Source organism: Schistocerca gregaria, chromosome 8, assembly GCF_023897955.1.
Source record: "Schistocerca gregaria isolate iqSchGreg1 chromosome 8, iqSchGreg1.2, whole genome shotgun sequence".
In the NCBI taxonomy this organism is placed as follows: Eukaryota; Metazoa; Arthropoda; class Insecta; order Orthoptera; family Acrididae; genus Schistocerca; species Schistocerca gregaria.
In genome coordinates, this window is record NC_064927.1 from 214,233,546 (window position 1) to 214,257,409 (window position 23,864).

Here is a 23,864-nt window from a genome sequence, read left to right on the forward strand (position 1 = left end):
TATTCGAATCTAAGCCCCACTCGAATCTAAGCCGCACCTGAAAAATGAGATTTGAAATCAAGGAAAAAAAAAATTCCCGAATCTAAATTTGAAGACTCGAAATTCAAGGGGAGAGAAAACCTTTAGGCCACACCTCCAAATCGAAACAAAGTTGGTCCATTGTAATATGAGAGACAATTTAGGTCGAATGAATGACGATACAGCTAGAGTAGTTTGGTTCGATTTGTAAGCTTAGCAGTTAATCTTTACCAGGTAGCCATTGCTACGTGTCAGGTGCTCTGTCTGTATTTATATGGGTACCCTTCCAATTTCACGTACTTCGTCTACTTTGAATTGATTGCTTATTTTTATTTGATCTGATAAGTGCCATTCTCTTTGTTATAGGTGTTTATGTCACTCTAAGCTGAAAATGCATTATTGTACTGTGTCATGCATTGTTTGTCACATTCTGATAATGAGTGTTTACAACCTGTCGTGGCATGGCTTGCTTTTGTGCTACTGCCGCTTCCAATTAAAAAAAAAAAAAAAAAAAAAAAAAAAAAAAAAAAAAAAAAAAAAAAAAAAAAAAAAAAAAGGGCGAGGAATCATCTCATTAGCGAAACAATGCCAAGAGACTGCCATTTGTTGTTGCTTACACTGCTACCTTCTTTGATAATGATCAAGAAGAACAAAATAACACACTGTGTGTGACAGAAGATGTTGTGAAGGAGAGTTTAGCGAAAATTTTTCTCCGTTTGAAAATCTTTGCAGATGCCACTTCAGTACATTACATTCTGCACAGAAACTAGAGTCATCTTAGATTTAAAAATCTAGTCAGTTGTCATGCTGTATCCCTATTCGGTGTTAGAATAATATAAATATAATCATAGCATGATATGTATATTCTTTTGCATTTGCCATTGTCTCACTCTAGTTTTGTGGTTTATTAGGCAGACAGGATTTAAATGAGATAGCAGCCAACACGAAAGAATACATGGCAAAATGTTTATATTCGTATTATTCTTATGGTGAAGAGAATACTGCATGTGATTCACAATTCATAAAAGTTCCTATTAGCAACCATCTCTTGTCACAGGTAGGAAAAAATTCAGAACGTAGAGTTGGCCATATTGACCTACATCCCAAACAGTTTGCCAGTCGGATTTTCGTAGTACACTGAAAGGCTGCTACATCTGAAGATGAACAATACAGAATTTGTATTTACTTCGTTGGATAATGTATGAAAATGTAGTTGTCAGAACTTGGGCGGAGAAAAAAGCTCGTCTTCTACCTTTTTTTAAATTTATTTACTGACGCAGAGGTTTTGGCGCCAGTATTTAGCTTTGTGCCTGAAAAGCATGCCTATGTAGCGCTACGTATATTCAATGGCAGAAGTTAGTTGTGGCGGCACCTACCAACGTTTTACAGAACTTCCGTTTACTTTGCACTTGATTCTAAGCTGCAGGTGGTTTTTTCGATTACAAAAACTGGAAAAAAATGCGGCTTAGATTCGAGTAAATACGGTACACTAAGCAGATTTAGAAGGATGTAGGTTGCAGTAGGTACTGGGAGACGAAGAATCTTGTACAGGATAGGGTAGCATGGAGAGCTGCATCAAACCAGTCTCAGGACTGAAGACCACAACAACATGTTTCATTTAAAGTTTTAATGACCGGTTTATAGAAATTTTCCTATTTATCATTTGCATTTGTTGCATTGTAAACGGGTTCCCATTTTTTACTGCTTAATGCTCCCTTAAGTTTATTAGAATTAAATTTTCTTTTATGCATACATACAGGTATCACTTTTAATTATTACACAAATTTTCATACCAAGAGACTGTCGTCTGATATGTCATTTTCTATGGTGATTATGTTTATGTTTTCCTTTGTCACATTTGTGAGGATGTGGTCAAAGCATATCCATCTTTCTACAGAAATTCTTGTAGGTTCTGAGTTTATGTGGTAATAGTTATAACATTGAAGTAAGTCAACTTAATGCAAATAATTATTGCTGTTATTTAAAGACTCTATGTTGATGTCTCCAACACACAGCACATGTCTTTTGTGCACTGATGTATTTTCTAGTAGGTCCTCTATACAATTGAAAAGTTCTTCAGTACTGCTTCCAGGTGGCCTATACAGAACTGTTACAATCACAATGTTGTTACTTAGTTTTAAATTTATTGCTGCAACCTCAAGTACCATTTCTTTATTCAGATCATCAATCCATTTGACTTTCTCACATACTATATCATTTCTGCTATAAATAACTACCTCTCAGCTTTTATGTTACCTTCTACAACCCAAGTTTATGGTTTCATTATTTCTTAGCCAGTATCCATATGCTACCTCTTCCTTGCAACCTAATTCACTCACCATGAAGAAATGTGGTTTTGATTCATATAGGTGTACATCAAAATATTCTGTTTTGTTCATTATATACTGAACATTCTGGTGTGTAAGAATAAAACTGCTACATTTTTCTCTAAAAAAGTGTCCCTGTTACCTTTGTGATTGCTAATTTTGTTTGTCATATTCCTCTGTGATAATTTTGCTTATTTTTTTTTCACATAACAGTTTCTTGCCTTTGAAATTTAGATGCATCCCATGAATTATTGTAGGCATTTATCCATTATTTTACATTTTTGAAACAAAACACACATTTGTTCAATTTTGATGTTTGTTTTTCATATCTCCTCACTGACACACAAACTGTATATTAGGTCATGCCTGTGAGGCGGCATCATAACTATTGTGTTTCAAGATTTGTTAGGTTCTAAGAACTTTTCCAAGCTTGCTAACCAATTTTGTGCTTCAGTTCTTGCAACATCGTTGGCACCAGATATGCACATGACATATTCATTTCCATCTTTTATTTTTTCCTGCATGTCGATATTGGCAAAATTTTTAATACTTTCAGATGGTTCTACTATTCAATTGATTGGAAGTCTTTGTTACTGTCTTGTAAAATACCCACCAGTTTCTGCTGTGGTGGTTGTTAAGAACAGAACAGTCTACCTTTCTTGCAAGTGATTCTTGGTTCTGTTGTCACTGTGTTTCATTGTTGTTTTGTTTGCTCCACTGCTGCATTGTTTATGAACTTCATTGCCATCACACTTCACACTTTCATTTTTATCACTACAGCTTGTTTCAGTAGTAATTACAGTCCACTTATTTGGAAGAATGTGACTATCATCCTTAAATGTACATGATTTTTGAAGCAATAACAGTGCACAAGACTTTTTAAACATTAATTTTTTCATATTCATAGGGGAACAGTTTAGCTATCACACATATATATGCATGATTTCCATGACGGCTCACACTTTTCAGATGTATGTTTTCTCATATCACTGATTAGGACAGTAATTGTTAGTTGAAAACTACATACACGATCATTCAACTTTCTGATTTGATCACTACAATTTGTACACATGCTGCTTTTACTGGTATAATTTTCACTTTCTTTGCATAAACACAATGTGTGTCTATACAAGTCACCATCTTGCACATTCTATGAGTACCAGGGCTGTAAGACATATATCTACAAGCATACAGGAAATTAGTTATGTATTTTTAGGGATAATTAAAACTTTATGACTATCCCTCATAGGTTGGATGGATAATGGAATACTGCACTGAGAAGACCAGGAAAGATAGAAGGAGTGAAATCCTGGTAAAAGTTGTGGTTTGGTTTCTCTGGTTCTTCTTTGCGGTTATCTTTTACAAGAGTTCTGCATTTTATACATTTGGCTTCTCTTTGTTTATGCTACTGCAGCAAAGTCTCTTAGTAAAATTACTTCTCAGTAACAGTAGTTAGTGTACAATAATTGATGTCCTTCATCTATTTTGAGAACTATCTGCATCATGTACAGAATTCATTTAGAGGGGTAGCCAGATAAACAATAAAACTTGTTTAAAATTGCTAATATTTACATTAGGCTTTAATGTAACATATTAACTCACCAGCTGCTTCTCCTTCATCCAGAATTTCATATGCAATTTCACCACCTGGACCTTCATCTGGATCTGTTGCAGTGACAGTAATGACATTAGCACCCAGACCAACATTTTCTGGTACCACTGCTGAGTACAGTCGCTTTCCAAATTTTGGAGCATTATCATTAACATCTAAGACCTCAATAACAACCTGTTGTAAATAAGAATAAAAGTGATACAATGGAAAAAAATGATTTATTTGGAATCAACAATAACAGCAAACATTTTTATAGGAAGTGTATCTAGAATATTTCCCTCCAGACTACTGTACAGTAATGAACCATGCAGAAGTCAAACTTGTTTCTGTTGTAACATAAGGTGTTCTTAACATAAGGTGTGCTTCTATCTACATGGTTACCTTAGTCCTTTAAATTAAGTCCCATAGGTTCTTTCTATGAAGGGGGCCACAAAAGTAATTCCTCTGGACAATATGGACATATATGAAACCAACCAGATAATCAATGTAACATTATGACTCTGTACTAAACTCAACATTTGCACATTTGAACATCATTGTCTCCTGTAGAGACATCTTTGGCATATGCTGGAATTCTTCACAGTCGTGAGCTTGCCGAGCTTTCACTATTGCTTACTAAATTCATCCTGGCAAGAAAACTGTAAACTGCCTCTGTACATTTGACTGTAGACATGAACAGATGTGTTATTCAAAATGAAACTGTGCCCCCTTTGCACTAAAACATATAGACACACAAATTCAATCAACTAACAATTTCAGGACACATTACATTTTTCTTAAAAGGTCTGTATTTTGAATGTAATTATTCCTCATTACTGCACAGATACACATTTAATAGATTAGATTAGATTAGATATAGGTATTGCTCCAATAGATTAATGCTGTGGAGATCCTCAGAACATAGAATATATCATAAAACAGGAATATATAATACATATCTGCAAAAAAGATAGACTTGCTATGTCTCTTACACTGATCCCAAGTGAATCGGTCCTCATGGATATAGAATAAGTGAAAAAACCTTAAACATATTTTCATTTATGGGGTAATAATAAAACAAAGAAGAGTAAAATAAACTGATGTGTATGTTACAATCCTTTGGCTTTCGTAGCTATACATCATAAAAGAGAAAATCTGTATACAAAACTTATTTACATTGTGCACATTACTTCACTGATGATGTGCAGAAGTCAGATTTGATATTACTGCCACATTATTTGATATTATTCATATTATATACACATCTATTGGTTCAACTAAAACATTTGTCACTGGAGTAAGAGGTAGTGACAAATTACTGAAATTTGTTAGTGGTTAAACTTTTCAGTGTTACTTGGCATGTTACTGAAAATCTACGTTTCTGAATAAAGGACACCTTCCTGGACCAAAGTAAGTGACTTTAAATTTTTATTATGTTTGATCTTATGTTTAATATTTATTGCATGATCTGACCAGTTTGAAAAAGAGATATACTATTTATGATAAATTTCATTTAGGAAGAAATATAATGGGAAACAAAGGGGCTCTGCAGGACATTCTTGAGTTGACCCGTCAAGAAATTTATGACACACACTAACAAGACTCACAAAAATTTTGCTTGGCTTGACGAGTTATATTAAAACAGGGCCTTGTATGTTACTATGGAGTGAAAGTGAGCAAAGTATTCTAGTTTTATATTTCTATATCACATCTGACGGCATCCACATTGGAAATAAAGATTCGTTTAGATGCATCAACAGTTTTGTGGTGTGAGTCTTCCAATGGAATTTGTTTATTATACGTAATCCCATGAATTTAACACTGTCCACCTCTTAATAGCTGGAGTTTATATAGTGTGTCTTTTCAAATCTTAGTTACGAAAAATTGGATAGGAGTATAAGTTATATTTTCTATAGATATTTTGCTATCATAATACTGTGTTCTCTCTCCTATCAGCTTATGGCTTGTATGAATATATGATATTGTTACTTACAGGTGCACTGGCTCTCCTTTGATTAGAACCACCCTGGGGTGTATCTGCAGCAACTACGGTGAACCGCAGTGAAGCTTGGAACTCGCGGTCCAGCTCTGCCCCTTGTGCTATTCTCACAGTGCCAATAGTGGGATCAACAGTAAAAAGACTGGCACTCTCACCAGATAAAGAATATGACACCACACCAAATCCTTCAGTGCCATTTATGCTGTCATCATCCGTTGCTTCAATCACTAAAACTTGTTCTGGATGTCTGGCTGACTCTAGTATCTTCGCAGAGTATTCCTATGTGACAAACAGAAATATATCTTTACATTCCACAGAACCTTTTCGCTTAAAGCAACATACATAAAAACAATACTATCATTAATGTATAATAGCATACCATATAGTAACAACCTACCTTTTTGGAAAGTTGTTTAAGGACTGAGTTCTCATTTTATCAGGAAAAAAACCTAATTTATCAGTATAGCCTGTCATGCATGTATATGAAATTCATATTGCGATGAGTACTGAGAACAAAAATTTAAAACACAAATTTTGGATCTAATTATACTATTTAAATCCCCACTGGCAAAGACTAATAAACAGCAGTGTCAATCACATTATTTATACATGTAAATAAAATAGAAACAAACTTCCACATGGCAAAAATATATTAAAAACAAAGATTCCAAGACTTACCAAACGGTAAAGCGCCGGTAGACAGGCACAATAAAAAAAAAAAATAAATAAATAAATAAATAAATAAATAAAAATAAAAAAAAAACACAAACACACACACAAAATTTCGAGCTTTGGCAACCGGTGGTTGCTTCGTCAGGAAAGAGGGAAGGAGAAGGAAAGATGAAAGGATGTAGGGTTTTAAGGAAGAGGGTAAGGAGTCATTCAAATCCCGGGAGCGGAAAGACTTACCTTAGGGGGGAAAAGGATAGGTATATACTTGCACACACACACACACATATCCAACCATACATATACAGACACAAACAGACATATTTAAAGGCAAAGAGTTTGGGCAGAGATGTCAGTCGAGGCAGAAGTGCAGAGGCAAAGATGATGTTGAATGACAGGTGAGGTTTGAGTGGCGGCAACTTGAAATTAGCGGAGATTGAGGCCTGGTGGATAACAAGAAGAGAGGATATATTGAAGGGCAAGTTCCCATCTCCGGAGTTCGGATAGGTTGGTGTTGGTGGGAAGTATCCAGATAACCCGGACGGTGTAACACTGTGCCAAGATGTGCTGGCCGTGCACCAAGGCATGTTTAGCCACAGGGTGATTCTCATTAACAACAAACGCTGTCTGCCTGTGTCCATTTATGCGAATGGACAGTTTGTTGCTGGCCATTCCCACATAGAAAGTGTCACAGTGTAGCCAGGTCAGTTGGTAAATCACGTGGGTGCTTTCACACGTGGCTCTGCCTTTGACCGTGTACACCTTCCGCGTTACAGGACAGGTGTAGGTGATGGTGGGAGGGTGCATAAGACAGGTTTTACACCCACCAACAAGCAACAGTACCTCCATTATGACAGCTGCCACCCATTCCATATCAAACGGTCCCTTCCCTACAGCCTAGGCCTTCGTGGCAAATGAATCTGCTCCAGTCCTGAATCCCTGGACCATTACACCAACAACCTGAAAACAGCTCTCGCATCCCGCAACTACCCTCCCGACCTGGTACAGAAGCAAATAACCAGAGCCACTTCCTCATCCCCTCAAACGCAGAACCTTTTTCCCCCTAAGGTAAGTCTTTCCGCTCCCGAGATTAGAATGACTCCTTACCCTCTCCCTTAAAACCCACATCCTTTCATCTTTCCTTCTCCTTCCCTCTTTCCTGATGAAGCAACCACCGGTTACAAAAGCTCAAAATTTTGTGTGTGTGTTTGTGTGTTTTTTTATTGTGCCTGTCTACCGGCGCTTTCCTGCTTGGTAAGTCTTGGAATCTTTGTTTTTAATACATTATTTATACAGATACAATTGATTTTCTGTAAAAACACATCGAATCAATTAAGACAATTGATTAAACTCATCAGTGCCTGATGAAGATAACAGAGAATGATATAATAAGGAATGAAACATCCTACAAAAAGTGTATTAGAAAAACCACCCAAGTACAGACATCATGAACTGTGAGATAAAATGGTTGGGTACATATTAAAACATGAATCATTGATGAAAACTTTACTTGATGGAATGGTGAATGGACACTATCATATGGGCTAGCATAGATATGAGTATACAAATCAGAGTGCAATTTATATGGGAGACAGCCATGTCCAATTTCCCTTCATCAATCATTGTGTACTACAATCTCGTGACCAATCATACTTCTAGATATGAACATAACATACTCATTCATTCATACAAAAAGTAAAATGCCTCGTCATTCAAACACAATGCAGCTAAAACCAGTGCATTAACATCATAGTTCTCTTGTCTATGCACTTTCACTATATTCACATTACTTACCTGCTGACTAAATTTTGGAGTGTGATCATTAATGTCCAGCACTTCAACAACCACAGTAGCATCACTGAATCTTCCCACATCAGCAACTGCTCGAACTTTAAAAGTTAAATTCTGTAATACATATAAAAAAGGCAAACTTTAGAAACAAGTAAAAACAATATGCTCCACTAATATTTTGTATTAAGTAATCAAAGAGAAATGTATATGACTGACTGAACAATGTTTATTACATACAAGAATGTGATTAAATTAAACCTTCCTACACAACATTTTCACTCGTTTAATAAGAATTTTGTCAGCTACCCAACAACATGTAGTTTGTGTGTGTATGTGTGTGTGTGTGTGTGTGTGTGTGTGTGTGTGTGATAGAGAGAGAGAGAGAGAGAGAGAGAGAGAGAGAGAGAGAGAGAAGACAAGTTATGTGTAATTTTCTGTATATTTTTTATGCTAGAAACTATATCATCATAATATTGATATTTACAAAAGTCAGATCTGGAATTCCTGTCACTCAAAAATAAAGGGCAATAGTTTCTAAATTATTTCAATGCTCACCTATATGTGACACATGTATCAGTTCTACCTTGGATAGTTCAACAGATCCATTATGCTTTAAGTGCATTGATTCTATTTTTGATTCAGGTATTCACAACAGTTTAACCCTTTAAGTGCACATGACAGATATATCTACCTGTGGCTTGCTTGTTCTCAGTGGGTTTGATGGATATGTCTGTCCACAAGATTCTCTGGCCTGCAGTTCATAGGAATGACAAGTCACAGGCTGTCCGAAAGGTCAGCTACTGTGCATTCATATAAATGAATTACTTTGATGGGCTAAAATATCCACCACCTTCAGTGCAAATGCACAGTCACACTTGACCTCCTGTAGGAATCTCTAAGAGGTGAGCATTGAGTCAATGGATGTAAACTGTGACTAGTGCTGGGTGGGACTGGGGTCGGTGGAGGGGCGTACTGAGATTGTCAGTGAAGTAGCAATACACACTGTATCCAGGTGGCACACTAGTCAACGCTACGGCTTAGTAAGCAGGTATATATTTTCACTAGGTGCTGCTGACTCCATATAAAGTCCTAAAGCAGTTGACATCATGAGTTCCTTCCCTTCCCTTTCCTTTCCTTTCTCCCCTCTCCATCGTCAATTTACCTAAACATGATATGTTTGCTCTACATCAGAAACATTCTTCTGTAAAGAATAACTACACATTTTTGGAAAATAAAATACACACCTTTCCATTACTAGAAGATCATAACCAAAAATTTTGTGTAAAGAAAACAGACATGTTGATTCTCTCTACACAGTGTACCTCATCAAAAGACGTCAGTTATAATCATCATAAAACTGTGAAAAACAAATCAACTTAGTGCAATAATGTCAGTGCCTATCAAGACACATGTGATAATGTGTTTTCAAAAGCATATGCTAAATACAAAGTGAACAAGTTTTCGACAGTGGAAAACTACAACAGAAAAAAGTGAAACTATTTGGCACCAGTAATGCTCAACAATATACCAAAATTATTCTTAAACTATATTAACAACAGTGTTCACATTTCTGGCACTGTTCACCTGGGAGCAAATTTCAACAGTGTTACTATGAGTGTTAATTAATTAAGAATTAATTAAGAATACTCTGACCTGACAAGGAATGATTGTGTTGTTCTCATGGGAGTGCTAATAACTAAACAAAAACATAGATAGACCTATCAAGTACCACAAATAAATTAAAAGCTGAATGGATGTCTGCCAAGACCTGAAGAGGTGCTGAGAAAACTACTATTTTAATCCTAAATTAAAAATTGATGGAGAAAGTGTTACAAAGATCTGAAGATTCAACAGGCCCTTTATAACTCCTTATAAAATAGATTACTTCTCACCCACTTACACAGATTCCCATGCAATGCAACACACAACTGGAGAATTTTAATTTACTCTTGTTTTTATAGAGCCATACTAATTTCTAAGTGAAAACTGCCTCATAAAGGATGGCATGCATTTAAACAGATTAGTGTCTGTAAGATTCAGCAGAATGTTTACAGATATTTGCAAAATAATCAGAAGAAAGGGAAACCAATATGGCCTGATGAGGGTGAAAAACCAATTGCTTCAGCTGAAAAAGCAAGAAAAGGAGGGATTACAGAATGTGTTCTCAGAATGCAGACCACAACATGTAAGTCAACAAAAGAAAAGTTATATAAAAGCATTATATCAGAATATTCAATACACTACTAACAAGGAACTAGGAGCAGAAGTAGTCCTAAGTGAAATACAACCAGACATACTATGCATGAGCCAACAAGGTCTAACTGAAACCCAGATAGCTAACTTGACAATAAAAAACTATATCTTATCCAGTTACTATTAAAACAGAAAAGCACCTAAGGACTGCAAACAGTAAATATTACCTATATATAGAGAAACATACTTTGAAATTACTGGTGTAGTGGCTGATGACTTTAGATTGTTTTGTATGTACAGATCATCAAGTGGCAATATTAGCATCTTTCTGAAGAAATTTGGCCAACTTATGACGAATGAATATAAGGAAAATATTATACATGGAGAATTCAATACTGACATGGAAAAAGCATCAAAACCAAGAAAAGATTTTGAAGAATTGTTAATACAATACAATATGGAGACAATAATATCTGCACTAACAAGAGTGATTTCTCAATTTCAGACAGTTATTGACAACATCATTACTATTATTAGTAGGTCCAACTATGAGTCACATGTAGTCCAAACAAATATATCTGATCATCATGGACAGTTGATCTGCTTCTGCAGAAGTGAGGATATAATATCTGAGCCAAAACAAGAATTAACGATGTCAGGAACATCAGTGAACAAAATATTAACATCTTTAGAAAAATATTAAGCAGAGAAGCCAGGAATGAAGCCCTACAGGTGCAAAATGTAATGAAAAATATGATTCATTTGTTACAACTGAACACCATTTTCACGTTGCATTCCCCAAAGTAAAGAGACAAGAAAAGGCGCAGGGTCAGACAAAATGATTACCAGTGAAATAATATAACTGCAAAAGAAGCTGCAGGATCTGAGACGGAGGAGTAAAGCTGAATATTATAAAATGCTACAAAAGAAGTATAGAAAAATAATAAGAGAGGCAAAATCAAGAGCAATTAATGCTACCATAATGAACTCAAGAAATAAGACAAAGGCAACTTGGAGTGCAAATGGTGAAAAACAGGAAAAGGCTGGATCAAACAAAGAAACAGATAGCAGGTCTATGAAAACAAATAAGACAGTGGTTACAGATTGCAAAGAAATTGCTAACATACTCAATGATATCTATATAAATTTAATAGAGAACTTAAAATTGGAAAGAAATAGTCCACGTTATCACAAAAATCAAGCAGAACTATGTTTTTGAAACCAGTCACAGAAGAAGAACTGAGGAAATCTATACAGAAAAATGAAGTCCAAGAAATCAACTGGTTATGAAAAAATATTGAATCATATAATAAACCAAGTAAGTGAGGAAATAATCTCACCATTGCTCAGCACAGCAAATAGCACTCTCAGAGATGGAATTTTTTTCAGAATAACTAAAGATATACCAGTGTACAAGAAAGGAGATAAGGACAACCTGGACAACTATAGATCAGTTTTACTGATATCAGGTTTCTTAAAAATCCTGGAAATGCTTATGTAGATCTATAATAGATTAGTTAATTGTCTGGACAAATATAACATTCTCATACCATCACAGCATTGTTTAAGACGAATAGATCTACAGAATCAGCAATTGCCAGTTGAATACATTATACTATCCTTCAGTCCTTAGAGGAAAAACAAGTTGTATCTGCAATGTTTCTGGATCTCTCTGAAGCATTTGACACTATTATCATGAAATACTGAAAAGAAAATTGGAAAACTATGGTATTCGAGAGAAAGCAGGGAAGGGGATACAATCATACCTGCGCAATAGCAAGCAATATGTATCAATAGGGGATGCATATCACTCAAAAACCAAACCATCAGATATGGAGTGCTGTAGGGATCTGTGTGTTAATGACATAGATGTTGAAGAGACAGAGGCGAAACTACTGGATGCACATCACATGACAATACTGAACAATGGCCAAACTGTGGCACAGCTTGAGAGAAGAGCATACATATCTGCAAACACCACAGCTGAGTGGCTCCTGGAAAATGGGTTTGTTATAAACCTAAAAAAGACTATGTATGCAGTGTTCATAAACAAGGAGAAGGCAGTACACATGGGTTTAGAGGTGAATGAAACAAGACTAGAAGAAGTAAAATCCACTAAATTCTTAGGTATTACTGTAGATAACAAGTTGACATGGAAATAACATATTAATTCTGTCTGTAAAAAACTCAGATCCATCATGTTTATAATGAGGTAGCTAGCACAGTAGGCAGACAAACAGATTGTGCACAGTATACTATGGACTCTTTGAACGATACCTGCAATATGGATTGATAGTGTGGGAAAACTCAAAAATTCGAGAAACAAAATGGGTGTTCACATTACAAAATAAATCAGTCAGAATCACATTAAGAAGAAAGACTCATGAAACATGCTGAAACTACTTCAAAAGGATAGGGATTTTATCTTTTTCCTCCTTGTACGTATATAAAACTATATTATATGTCACAAAAGATAGTGCAGAGTCGACTACAAATGGCAGTGTACGTACCCACAACACATGGAGGAAGAATGACAAACTAAGTATACCCCACCAACTGACAATGCTTGTTAAAGGTTCCCATTACTTAGGTATCAAATTACTAAAAAGTCTGTCTAAAATGCTGCTTGACAACATACATGACACTAAATTTTCAAAGAACTTAAAACACTATCTAGTGGAAAAGGAATTTTACAGTTTTGATGAGTAATGTTCACATTAAATGTGTAAATATTGTTAATTAGAATCAATGATGTTACAATAGTTAGGAAGTATGTGATAATGAAGGTTTTTGCATTTTTGGTACATGCTATATTAAATGTACGTTCAATGTGCACCATATAATCCTACAGGGTCAAACAAAATTTAGTTTAACTCAATTCCGAGGGCCTGGGGGAAGGAGGGTTGAGGGAGAGGGGGGGGGGGGTTACTGAATGTGGCTCAGGTGCATGGGCATTGGTTATGTGAGAGGAAGCACACCATCAGAAAATCCTTGTTTTATTTCCTTGTGACATCTCTGTAGTGGCATATCATCTGCACAAAAAGTACATTTTCAGTAATTCACAAATTTCTTTTGCCCCTACCTGCACTCCTACCACTGAAGGGCAAATCCCCCTCTCCACACATCCAATAGGTGAGCTCATTTTATGTGTGTTAATGTGGTGTAGTGGTTGTGCTAGTTACCAAGTGACAACACGTCACCAGCCAACAAGAGCTCACTAGAAGCAAATGGGCAATGTTTTTCAATTATGAATGAGCATATTCTTTGAGACTCAGTGTTTGAATTTAAAAGATTGGCAATTGATATTGTTGCTGAATACAGTACATCAGAAATACATGCAAGAAGATGTGAGTGAGATATAAACAGCACCAGAAAAGGTGGTGGCTGGGCCCTGCACTGACTGTCTTGTTTTTCCATTACTGCTGCAACCTAGCGGTATTATATCATAACTGTGTGGTGAAGCAAAATGTTGTAAGTTGTGTTAGTAACACAGATCATAGTCAGCATTTACTTTCCACATCTTCCCTCTCCACAACGGTCTAAAATATTCCCTTAATTCTACCACTACCTATGGTGCAAACCATATGTCTTTTAAGCCACTTATAACATGTTCAGTCACATGAAACAGCAATAGGTAGAAAATGTGACGAAGTCAAGTGAGACATGAAGTAAGACCTTAGAATAGAAGAAAACCTTAATAGGAAGACATGTAAAATTGGGGAATTGTTAGCATTGATCTTACGGGTTTTTCACAGGAGCTACAAATTTACGGTTTAGAATCACAAAAAAAGTAAATTTAGAGAATATAAAACGTAATTTCCACAGGTAGTTTCATGCAGCTCTCTGTGCTAGTCTATATCATGTAGCCCTTCTTCTCTACATAACTTATGCAATCTACATCTGTTTGAACCTAAATGAGAGAAGATATGAGATATACAATGGTGACAAATTTTGTGAGAAATATGAACAATAATGTATTAAAAAATTTATTGGATGGAGAGTGTGTAATGGTCTGGAAGCAAAAGCCAACTCTTAAAGGACACCATAAAAATGAAAGAGATTAACAAAGAAAAAGGAGAGAATTTTATGTGATTCTGACTGCTTTATTTTGTAATGTGAACACCCTTTCCATTTCTCAAATTTTTGAGTTTCCCCATACTACCATTCCATACTGGAGGTATTGTTCAATTATTAGTAACACCAACGTACACCTCGGAGAGAAAAAATTGCTACCTACACATTTTTAAGCCATCATTGTCATATAGACTAAGCCTGAGTTTGTACATATAGGTATCTCATAATGTAAGACATTTCGATTATTATGTTACAGCATTCTTTTATTTATGTTAATCTGCATTATCTTTCGAATAAATAAATGAAGAAAATTTTTGATGTCGTTCTTCACTCCACATGCAAATAATGAAGCATTTTTCTGTTACATGTGTGTCTCCTGGCTGTTCATGTACATGTACTAAAATTATAGACATCATTTCTATGTTTCACTTACATAAGATCCAAGGAAATTCCACTGGGAGAAGAAAGACAATAATTGCAAGCTGTACAAAATTTTAAAGTTACCTTTCTTTGACAGTGCCTTACCTTATTGTCAAGGGTTTCATAATCCAGTCTTTTGTTAAGAACAACATTTCCAGACTGCAGACCAATACTGAAAGTTTGTTGTGCAACATCTTGTTTTATTTCTTCAAAACGTGTAACAGGTCGACCAGAAGTTGGGTCCACTGCTGACAGCATAAGAAGAGTTGTTCCAATAGGCTGCTCCTCTGGGACTCTGATCTGTGATAAAAATGTGTGTCAATACAAAAACAATTTAAATTAAGTATTATCTACTTTTACAGCATCAAACTGGTTTAGTGTTAAGCATTATGAGAGTTATTAACAAATATCCCATTCTTATGTCTCACAGTTGCATAATTCAGCTGTTCCCCCACCCCTGGAGTAGGCAGAAATGCCGCAACACAATGTGGCATGAACTCGACTAATAGCTGAAGTAGTGCTGGAAGGAACTGACACCATGAACCCTGCAGGGCTGTCCATAAATCAGTAAGAATACAAGGGGCTGGAGATCTCTTCTGAAATGCATGTTGCAAGGCATTCCAGATATGCTTAAAAATGTTCATGTCTGGGTAGTCTGGTGACCAGCGGAAGTGCTTAAACTCAGAAGTGTGTTCCTGGAGCCACTCTGTAGCAATTTTGCATGTGTGGGGTGTCACATTGTCCTGCTGGAATTGCCCAAGTCTGTCAGAATATACAATGGACATGAATGGATGCAGATAATCAGACAGGATGCTTACGTATGGGTCACTTGTCAGAATAGTGTCTAGATGTATCAGGGGTCCCATATCAGTCCAACTGCACATATGACACATCATTAAAAAGCCTCTAAATTCTAGAATAGTCCCCTGCTGATGTGCAGGATCGATGGATTCAGGAGGTTGTCTCCATACCAGTATATGTCCATCTGCTCAATGCAATTTGAAATAAGACTTGTCTGACCAGCAACACATTTCCAGTCATCAACAGTCCAAGACTGGTGATTAAAGGCCCAGACGAGGCATAAAGTTTTGTATTGTGCAGTCATCAAGAGTACACAAGTGGGCCTTCAGCTTCAAAAGCCCATATCGATGATGTTCCAATGAATGGTTTGCACACTGACACTTGTTGGTGGCCCAGTATTGAAATCTGCAGCAATGTGCAGAAGATTTGCACTTCTGTCATGCTGAATGATTCTCTTCAGTTGTCATTGGCCCCATACCTGTAGGATCTTTTTCCAGTCACAGTGACGTCAGAGATGTGATGTTTTACCAGATTCCTGATATTCACAGTACAACCGTGAAATGGTCGTATAGGAAAATCCCCAATTCTTCGATACCTCGGAGATGCTGTGTCCCATTGCTCATGCGCTGACTATAACACCACATTCAAACTTACTTAAATCTTGATAACCTGCTTCTATCCGTTTCATAATATTAGTCATATATATTAACAGGTGCAGATGTTGCAGTTCTCTATTGTGAAGTACTATCTGAAAGAAAAAGAAGCACAAATATCCAGTCAGATCTTGATAAGATTTCATTGTGGTGCAATTGGCAACATGTTTTAACTGTAGAGAAATGTAAAATTGTGCATTTCACAAAATCCAGTAAAGTAGGTTCTTATGACTACACAGTCATTGAGTCACAACTGTAATTAGCCATCTCATACAAATATCTGGGTGTAAAAACTGGTATGTATATGAAATAAAATGATCACACAGGCACAGTTGCAAGTAAAGCAGGCAACAGATTTTGGCTCATTGGCAGTATGTCAGCCAAATGTGACCAGTCTACAAAGGAGACACCATACAAATCTCTTGTATATTTCATATTAAAATATGCCTCATCTGTTTCTGACACATTCCAAGTAAGGCTAACACGCAATTTGAACATATCAGGTTCGTTTGATAAGTTTGATAAATATCCATGGAAGAATGGAACATTTGTGTTGCATCTTCATGGTTGATAATCCAAGGATTGTATAAAGAATCAACATTGTACAGTGCACAGTTCTGAAGTGACAGTGTGTTGACTTCGATTGATAATGGAGAAAACTGAGTTTTGTGCTCTTAAGAAACATTTATGTTTAAATGGTTGGATTGCTGTACAAATCAAAACAGAATGGGATGAAGTTAATGCAAACTCTGCACCATCATTGAACACCTCTTACTTTTGGATTAATGAATTTTAATGTAATCAGGCAAGCACTGAAGATGAAGGACGCTCTGGGCATCTAATTAGGGCCACTGCAAAAGAAACCATTGACAAAAACCATGATACAGTGATTTACGAGCATCAAATAAACTTCATGAGATTGCTGAGACTGTAGGCATCTCAACTTCACAAATACATAATACCCTGCATAGAGTACTGACTATGAAAAAGCTGTGTGTGAGATGTGTGCCATGACTACTCATAGTCGATCATAAGTTCACCTGACCCAACATATCAGCACAATGTCTAGAGACATTTAGTCACAATTCACAAGACTTTGTGTACTGATTAGTGACTTATCATTGAAACCTGGCTCCCTCATTCCACACCAGAGTCAAAATGTTTGTCAAAACAATGGAAAAAGGCTGGTGACAGTGAACCAAAGAAGGTAAAGACCATTTTGACACATGGTAAGGTGATGGTCACTGTCTTTTTTGATTCCTAAGGAATAATCTTCATAGATGTCTTGGAAAAAGGCAGAATCTTAATTGGACACTATTACACTTGTTGGGATGAAAAAAGATGCTCTTCCTCCAGGATAATACACTTTCTGAAACCTCAATGATAACAATGGTGAAAATTGCATGGATGTGGGTTTTAACTGGTTTCTCATCCATCCTCTTCACCAGAATTAGCCACAAGTTAGTTCTTCTTGTTCCCTAACTTAAAACTTTTGACTTGCTGGGAAGAAATTTGCATCCACTAATGAAGTGATAGATGCAGTCAGTGAGTATATTACAGAGTTTCACAGAACCTGCTTTTCCAATGGGATGGAAAAGCTGGAGGATCACTGGACTAAATTTATATCCCACAAAGGATACTATGTTGAGTTGTTTACAAAACATTTTTTCCTTGGTCTTTTTTTTCTTATCTTCATACTCATATTCACAGATTGGGGGGGAGGGGGGGGGGATGAATGGTCACATTTGTTTGACACAAAGAACATCACAGAAATGCTGAAAGACCTGAACTGGCTGTTGCTTGAAGATAAGATGCCAATTACCCCATGAAAGCTTATTTTTTATGTTTCAAGGATGATTTTAATGTAGAGGATCTAGAAATCTATTTCAGCCTCCTAGAAACTACAAAGATAAGATTACACTAATTACAGTGTGCACAAAGCCATGCTTCACACGCAACTGTAATTGGAAAAAATCTTAGCCAGTGGTACAATTCTAAGTACCTTCAGAATATATATTTAGATGTAAATTCTAGCATATCCTTCCTTACAGCTGACTTGTCTGTTGTCCTCTGATTTATGGTAACTTCACCTTTTTCTGTCTCTTTTGACAAAAAGACATGAGTGGTCTTTGTAACTGATCCTTGAATAGTTCTCTTTTTTCAAGCTTTTTCATTCTTTTTAACCATGTCAAGCGAGCATTTTTTGTAACAACTCAGCAAAGACCATTGTTTTGCTTATCTATTAGAATTGTGGTGAACTGACAATAATTATTTTTTGGTGAGTTCTCCCCCCCACCCCCCCCCCCCCCCAAAAAAAAGCTATGGTATAGTACATATACTACCAAGGCATTATTAAAATTATGGCATTAAATGGATTTCTCGCTTCCCTTTTGTGAGCTGTTATGTGTTACTATTACATGGGAGGGGGGGAGGAAAAAAACAAAGAAGTGTTTCCTGTTTTTATTTTATGTTTTCTTTTACTTTATTTAAAAAATAATTGTTACGATATTAAAGTATACTGATCACAATGTGAAAACAATCCTACAACCTTTATCAGACCATAAAGGTATGAGCTGACACAGATCACAATAATGTATATTGCACAAGTGAAGCAATGTGTTCCAACAACAGTAGTGATCCCATGACAAACAGAAGCTGATTGTTGTAGCAGTTTCCATATGCCTGGTGAAGTGTACTACTATACAATTTCAGGGATAGGCAGAGGTGGTAAGACATATTCCCAAAAGCTTTGGGATACCCCTAAGTTGGTGGTAAGTATACTTCCCAAGGACCACAAATGACAAATTAATTTTGTGGTACGTACATTTCCCAAGCCACTTCATGAAACTACTTTAGTAGTAAATATACTTTCCAATAAAACATCATCATTTGGTGGGACATATACTTCCCGCAGTCCTGAAGGCTATATTCCACAAAAAACAGGAACTACAGCTGGTGCAGCAGATTTCCATGTGATACCACAAGCATAAGAAGTGGTAAAACTTATTTCCTCAAATGGTTAAAGAAATATGTTAAGTGGGAAGTATTTTCACTATGCCCTGTGAAAGGGTTCAGACAGAATTTCTGCTTCTGAAAGAAAGTATTTTTGTCCAAATTTGTTCAGTGTATATGACTGCAGCTACCTGGTAAGTGGTAGTTTATTCTCTCACTATTACAATTCTGCACAAGTAGATGTGGTTAAAAGTAACAATAAGTTAAAGATTTACATGCTGCTTTCTCAACTAACCCTTATAACAGGATTTATATGTGACCATCCAGACATGGTGAAGACAGGGTTGGAATCAGAATGGGCCTGAACGTAGATAGTTACTTCTGCTGTGGCAACTTGCTGCTCAATCATCTCTTCAGCATTCTTGTCTTGAGCTTGGACTGTCAGGATTATGATAGCAGCTGCCTGGTGGTCCAATGGCCGTGCCACCTGTGAATGTACAAACTCTGTGTTCAACAAAAGTAGTACCCTATTCTTTGTGCACATTAACAGTATCATTACAAAATAAATATACTATATATGATCAATACACTTCTACATTAACACGCACTCACACACACCCACACACACACACACACACACACACACACACACACACAATGACAGAGAGGGAGAGGGGGGAGATAGTGTGAGTGGGGGGAGGGGAACAAAGAATTAACCAATATACAGACAAGTTTAATTGTATTGGTATCTTTATTGATCTACTCAATCACTCAGTGAACGGAAGTGTACAACATGATATGTGACATGTCAAACAAATGACATGAGAAGATATATGTACATAATATTTTTTCTTATAGTGGACATCACAGGATGTTACTCATTTATGTTAAAAATGATCAACTTACCAGTTTCTCTTCTATTAATTTACTATCTGTTCATTTATTTAGGCTAAGACAATAAGGGTGATATGGTCTATTCATACAGCTATTCAGGCTATCTTTGTAGTGTTCCAAACATAAAATACCTTACACTACTTACTGGTTAAAGTGCATGATAAAAGTATGATCAGTATAAAATCTGATTGCAAGGCCTATAATAATAAGACAATGTCGAAGAGAACAGTGATGATCATTACAACACTATTAATAATCATAGTGACAATACAAACTGCTACAATACTGTTGCAATTAAAGAAACCATTAAATTAAGACAGAGGAAATCAGGTAAGAAAAGTAATGAGATATAACTGAAAGTGTAAACAATAATCTATGGTGATAGTGAACATGAGGGTGGAAGAGCAACATCAGAGATAGGCACATTTGGGGGGGGGAGGGGGGGGGGGAGGAGGGGAGAGAGGGAAATGTTGTAGTCATCCTTTTGTGGGTGGACTCTCATTGAATAGTTACCCTGATGAAAGCTGTTTGTGACAACAGCCAAAATGTAGGTGGTACAGAATGAGTTGTCAAGGAGATATGATTTCAATTTATTTTTGAAGCTATTACTGCTGTCTGTTACACATTTTATTTCATCTGGTAATTTGCCAAAATTTTTATAGTAGCATATTTTACCCCTTTCTACGCCAAAGATAGGATGAGTAATTAATAGTTTAAGTCTTTATTTTTTCTGGTATTATAATCATGAATGTCACTGTTGTTTTTAAACTGGCCCATGTTGTTGAGAACAAATTTCATTAGTGACTAAATGTACCATGAGGCTGTTGTAAGAATTCCCAATCTTTCAAAAAGATGCCTACAAGATGTGCAACTATGAACCCAACACATTATTCTAACCACTTTCTGTTAATCAGATAATACTTTTTGTCTAATAAGGGGAGGCCACGATATTTGGAACACGGATTTACTGCAAACGTCGTACACTCATAGTACTCCATGAGGACAACAAAATGTGCAAGCAGTATCGCATACTTCTCTAGTGTTATTGAGAAAATCGCAAGATGATTTCGGTTATCAAATATATACCTGGGCATGCTCTTTTTTACCATGAAGCGGCATTAGCCGAGTGGTTAGCATTCAAGCCCCATAATCGCGGGATGATGGATCGAATCCTGTTCGTTGTTTTTTTTTTTTTAAACCTCTAACACAGTCATTTTCTTTACTATTTATATTACAATTGATATAATGGGAAAAATACATGTAATCGGATGAACTTTTATTAAATTTACACTGTTATTTGGCAGTCTACAAATATTTATCTTCGCAAATAATATAACGTTCATAACTATTGACTAGTAAATGACCAAACACATAAAGTGATACAGAAAATGTATTCTTGTCCATGATTTGAGAAAGCCCTTATACCTCAAAGGAGCCCAAAGCGACTTGTTACCTCCAAGTTTTGACGCACATATGGCTTTCGAAAGATGAACAATTAATCATCGCATTCAACATTATGAGTACAAGTTGTAGGATGATATTTTTTGTTAAAACATGGAAAATGTAACGTTAAACGGCACCAGCTGCATTGAATAAATGCTATGTTCTGCATATGCAAGGTCTTTTGAGATTTTGAGTGGAAAAATAAACCTCTTTAACATTTCAAAAACCTCTCTTTCAGATGATAATTTGGAAGCAGACCATGCATAATGCAGCGTTCTGTTAAATATCAGCGCTGATAATTGGCCATGAAGTATCAACTGTATTTTAACAGCATCTTACGAGAAACAATTTCTCATTCTCTTTCAATTAAATATGACCAATTTTGAAGACACGGACAAGCACACATTTTTAGTATCACTTCATGCATTTGGTCATTTACTAGCTTATAGTTATTAATATTATATTATATGTTACAATAAAAATTTGTAGACTGCCAAATAACATTGTAAATTTAATAAAAGTTCATTCGATTACATGTAGTTTTCCCATTATATCAATTGTAATATAAATAGTGAAGAAAATGACTGTGTTGAAAATAAAAATAAAAAAAACTGGCAAACGAGACTCGATCTATCGATCCAGCGACAATGGGGCTTGAATGCTAACCGAACACTCCTTATAGTGGACGACTCCATAAGATATTTATTGCTGAAAGTTTTTCAGGCATTTCTCTTTAGAACGTTAGGAGTGTCTGTCTGACTTCTGTAGTGGTGTGGGGGTGGAAATTGCATATTGCAGGAGCCACAGGGTAAAGGGCACATCTCAGATTAATCCATTGCGCGCAATGACAGAGTAGCACCCACACACTCACAGTATTTCATTTCTTGTGTTCTATCAGTCTGAGCAGAGCTGAAAATGATTCTTTGTTATGACATTTAACCCCAATATTTATTTTAAACAGAAATGTTGTGGCCAAATTCATTGCACAAAATATATTCCTAGAGCCTCCCAACTAGTACAATGAAGCTTGTCAACATCAATGAGTAGCTATTAGTGTAGCTAGTTCTATTTTCTGTACATTTAAGTCACTTTTTCTGTCAAAAAAACTGTAAAAAATTGTGTCATATCAGAACTTTTTTACACATAACACAGTGTGAGACTATAAATTCATTGTGAAAAGTTTTTGTCTCCCATTGGTGAGGTTTTATCATTATAATAACATGTATTATGCACAAAAGATAAGCATTCCCCTCCCTCATATGTTCAAATGTAATAATAACTCTCTGCTTCCTGTGTTGGAACAACTGATTATTTTCACCTGGAAGTGCTTTGATACCTTTTTTGATACCAAGATATACCCTACAAAAAGGATATATTTTGTCACTCATATGAGAAGTAGTAATAAAGTTTTAATCAAAAACTCAAGGAAAATACAGTTATATAATTAATCTTTTGTTTGTTTGTAAGTACATGAGCACTATCCTGGTACACATTAAAACCCCCATGCCACAGTGCCATAGCATGCTAATAGAGGAGCAAAAACAAATTAAAACATCCCATTGATAAAGTGAAGTATCATGCTGCAATTCATTTTGGACAACTGTGGAAATATTGGCGCTGCATGCAGGATTCAAAACTTGCATTTTGAACGAGTGAGGTTCAAATCCCTGTCTGTTCATCCAGGTATAGGTTTTGTATAGTTTCCTCAAATCAGTTAAGGCGAATGTTGCATTGGTCCTTTTGTAACAGACATGGCCTATTTGTTTCCCCATCCTTACCCCTCCCAACGTTGTTCTTTGTCTTCAACAAACTCATAACTAACAGGACATTACATCATAACCTTCTTTCCTGCTCCCAACAGCAAACTCAGTGTTTCATATTACTGTGAAAGAGCAAGTAATTTGTGCTCTCTGCAGGTTCGTTTTTCCTGGCCATGATCTTCTGATTCATAGTTAATCACCTTCATGATCATTTACATTAAAAACATTCCCCAGTTGTCTGTCAACTCTATAAATACTGTCACATGGAAAACCCTACCA

The 23,864-nt window shown here is 36.1% G+C and overlaps 1 protein-coding gene across 1 annotated transcript in view; it reads right to left on the reverse strand.

Moving 5' to 3' along the window:
- Positions 1-23,864, reverse strand: part of LOC126284301 (cadherin-23) — a 391,034-nt gene that overhangs the window by 60,078 nt on the left and 307,092 nt on the right. The window contains exons 15-19 of the mRNA XM_049983132.1: positions 19,784-19,975; positions 15,188-15,382; positions 8,399-8,509; positions 5,930-6,214; positions 3,948-4,131 (exon numbers count right to left, since the gene is read on the reverse strand). Coding sequence (XP_049839089.1) covers positions 3,948-4,131; positions 5,930-6,214; positions 8,399-8,509; positions 15,188-15,382; positions 19,784-19,975 — 967 coding nt within the window. The remainder of the gene's footprint in view (positions 1-3,947; positions 4,132-5,929; positions 6,215-8,398; positions 8,510-15,187; positions 15,383-19,783; positions 19,976-23,864) is intronic.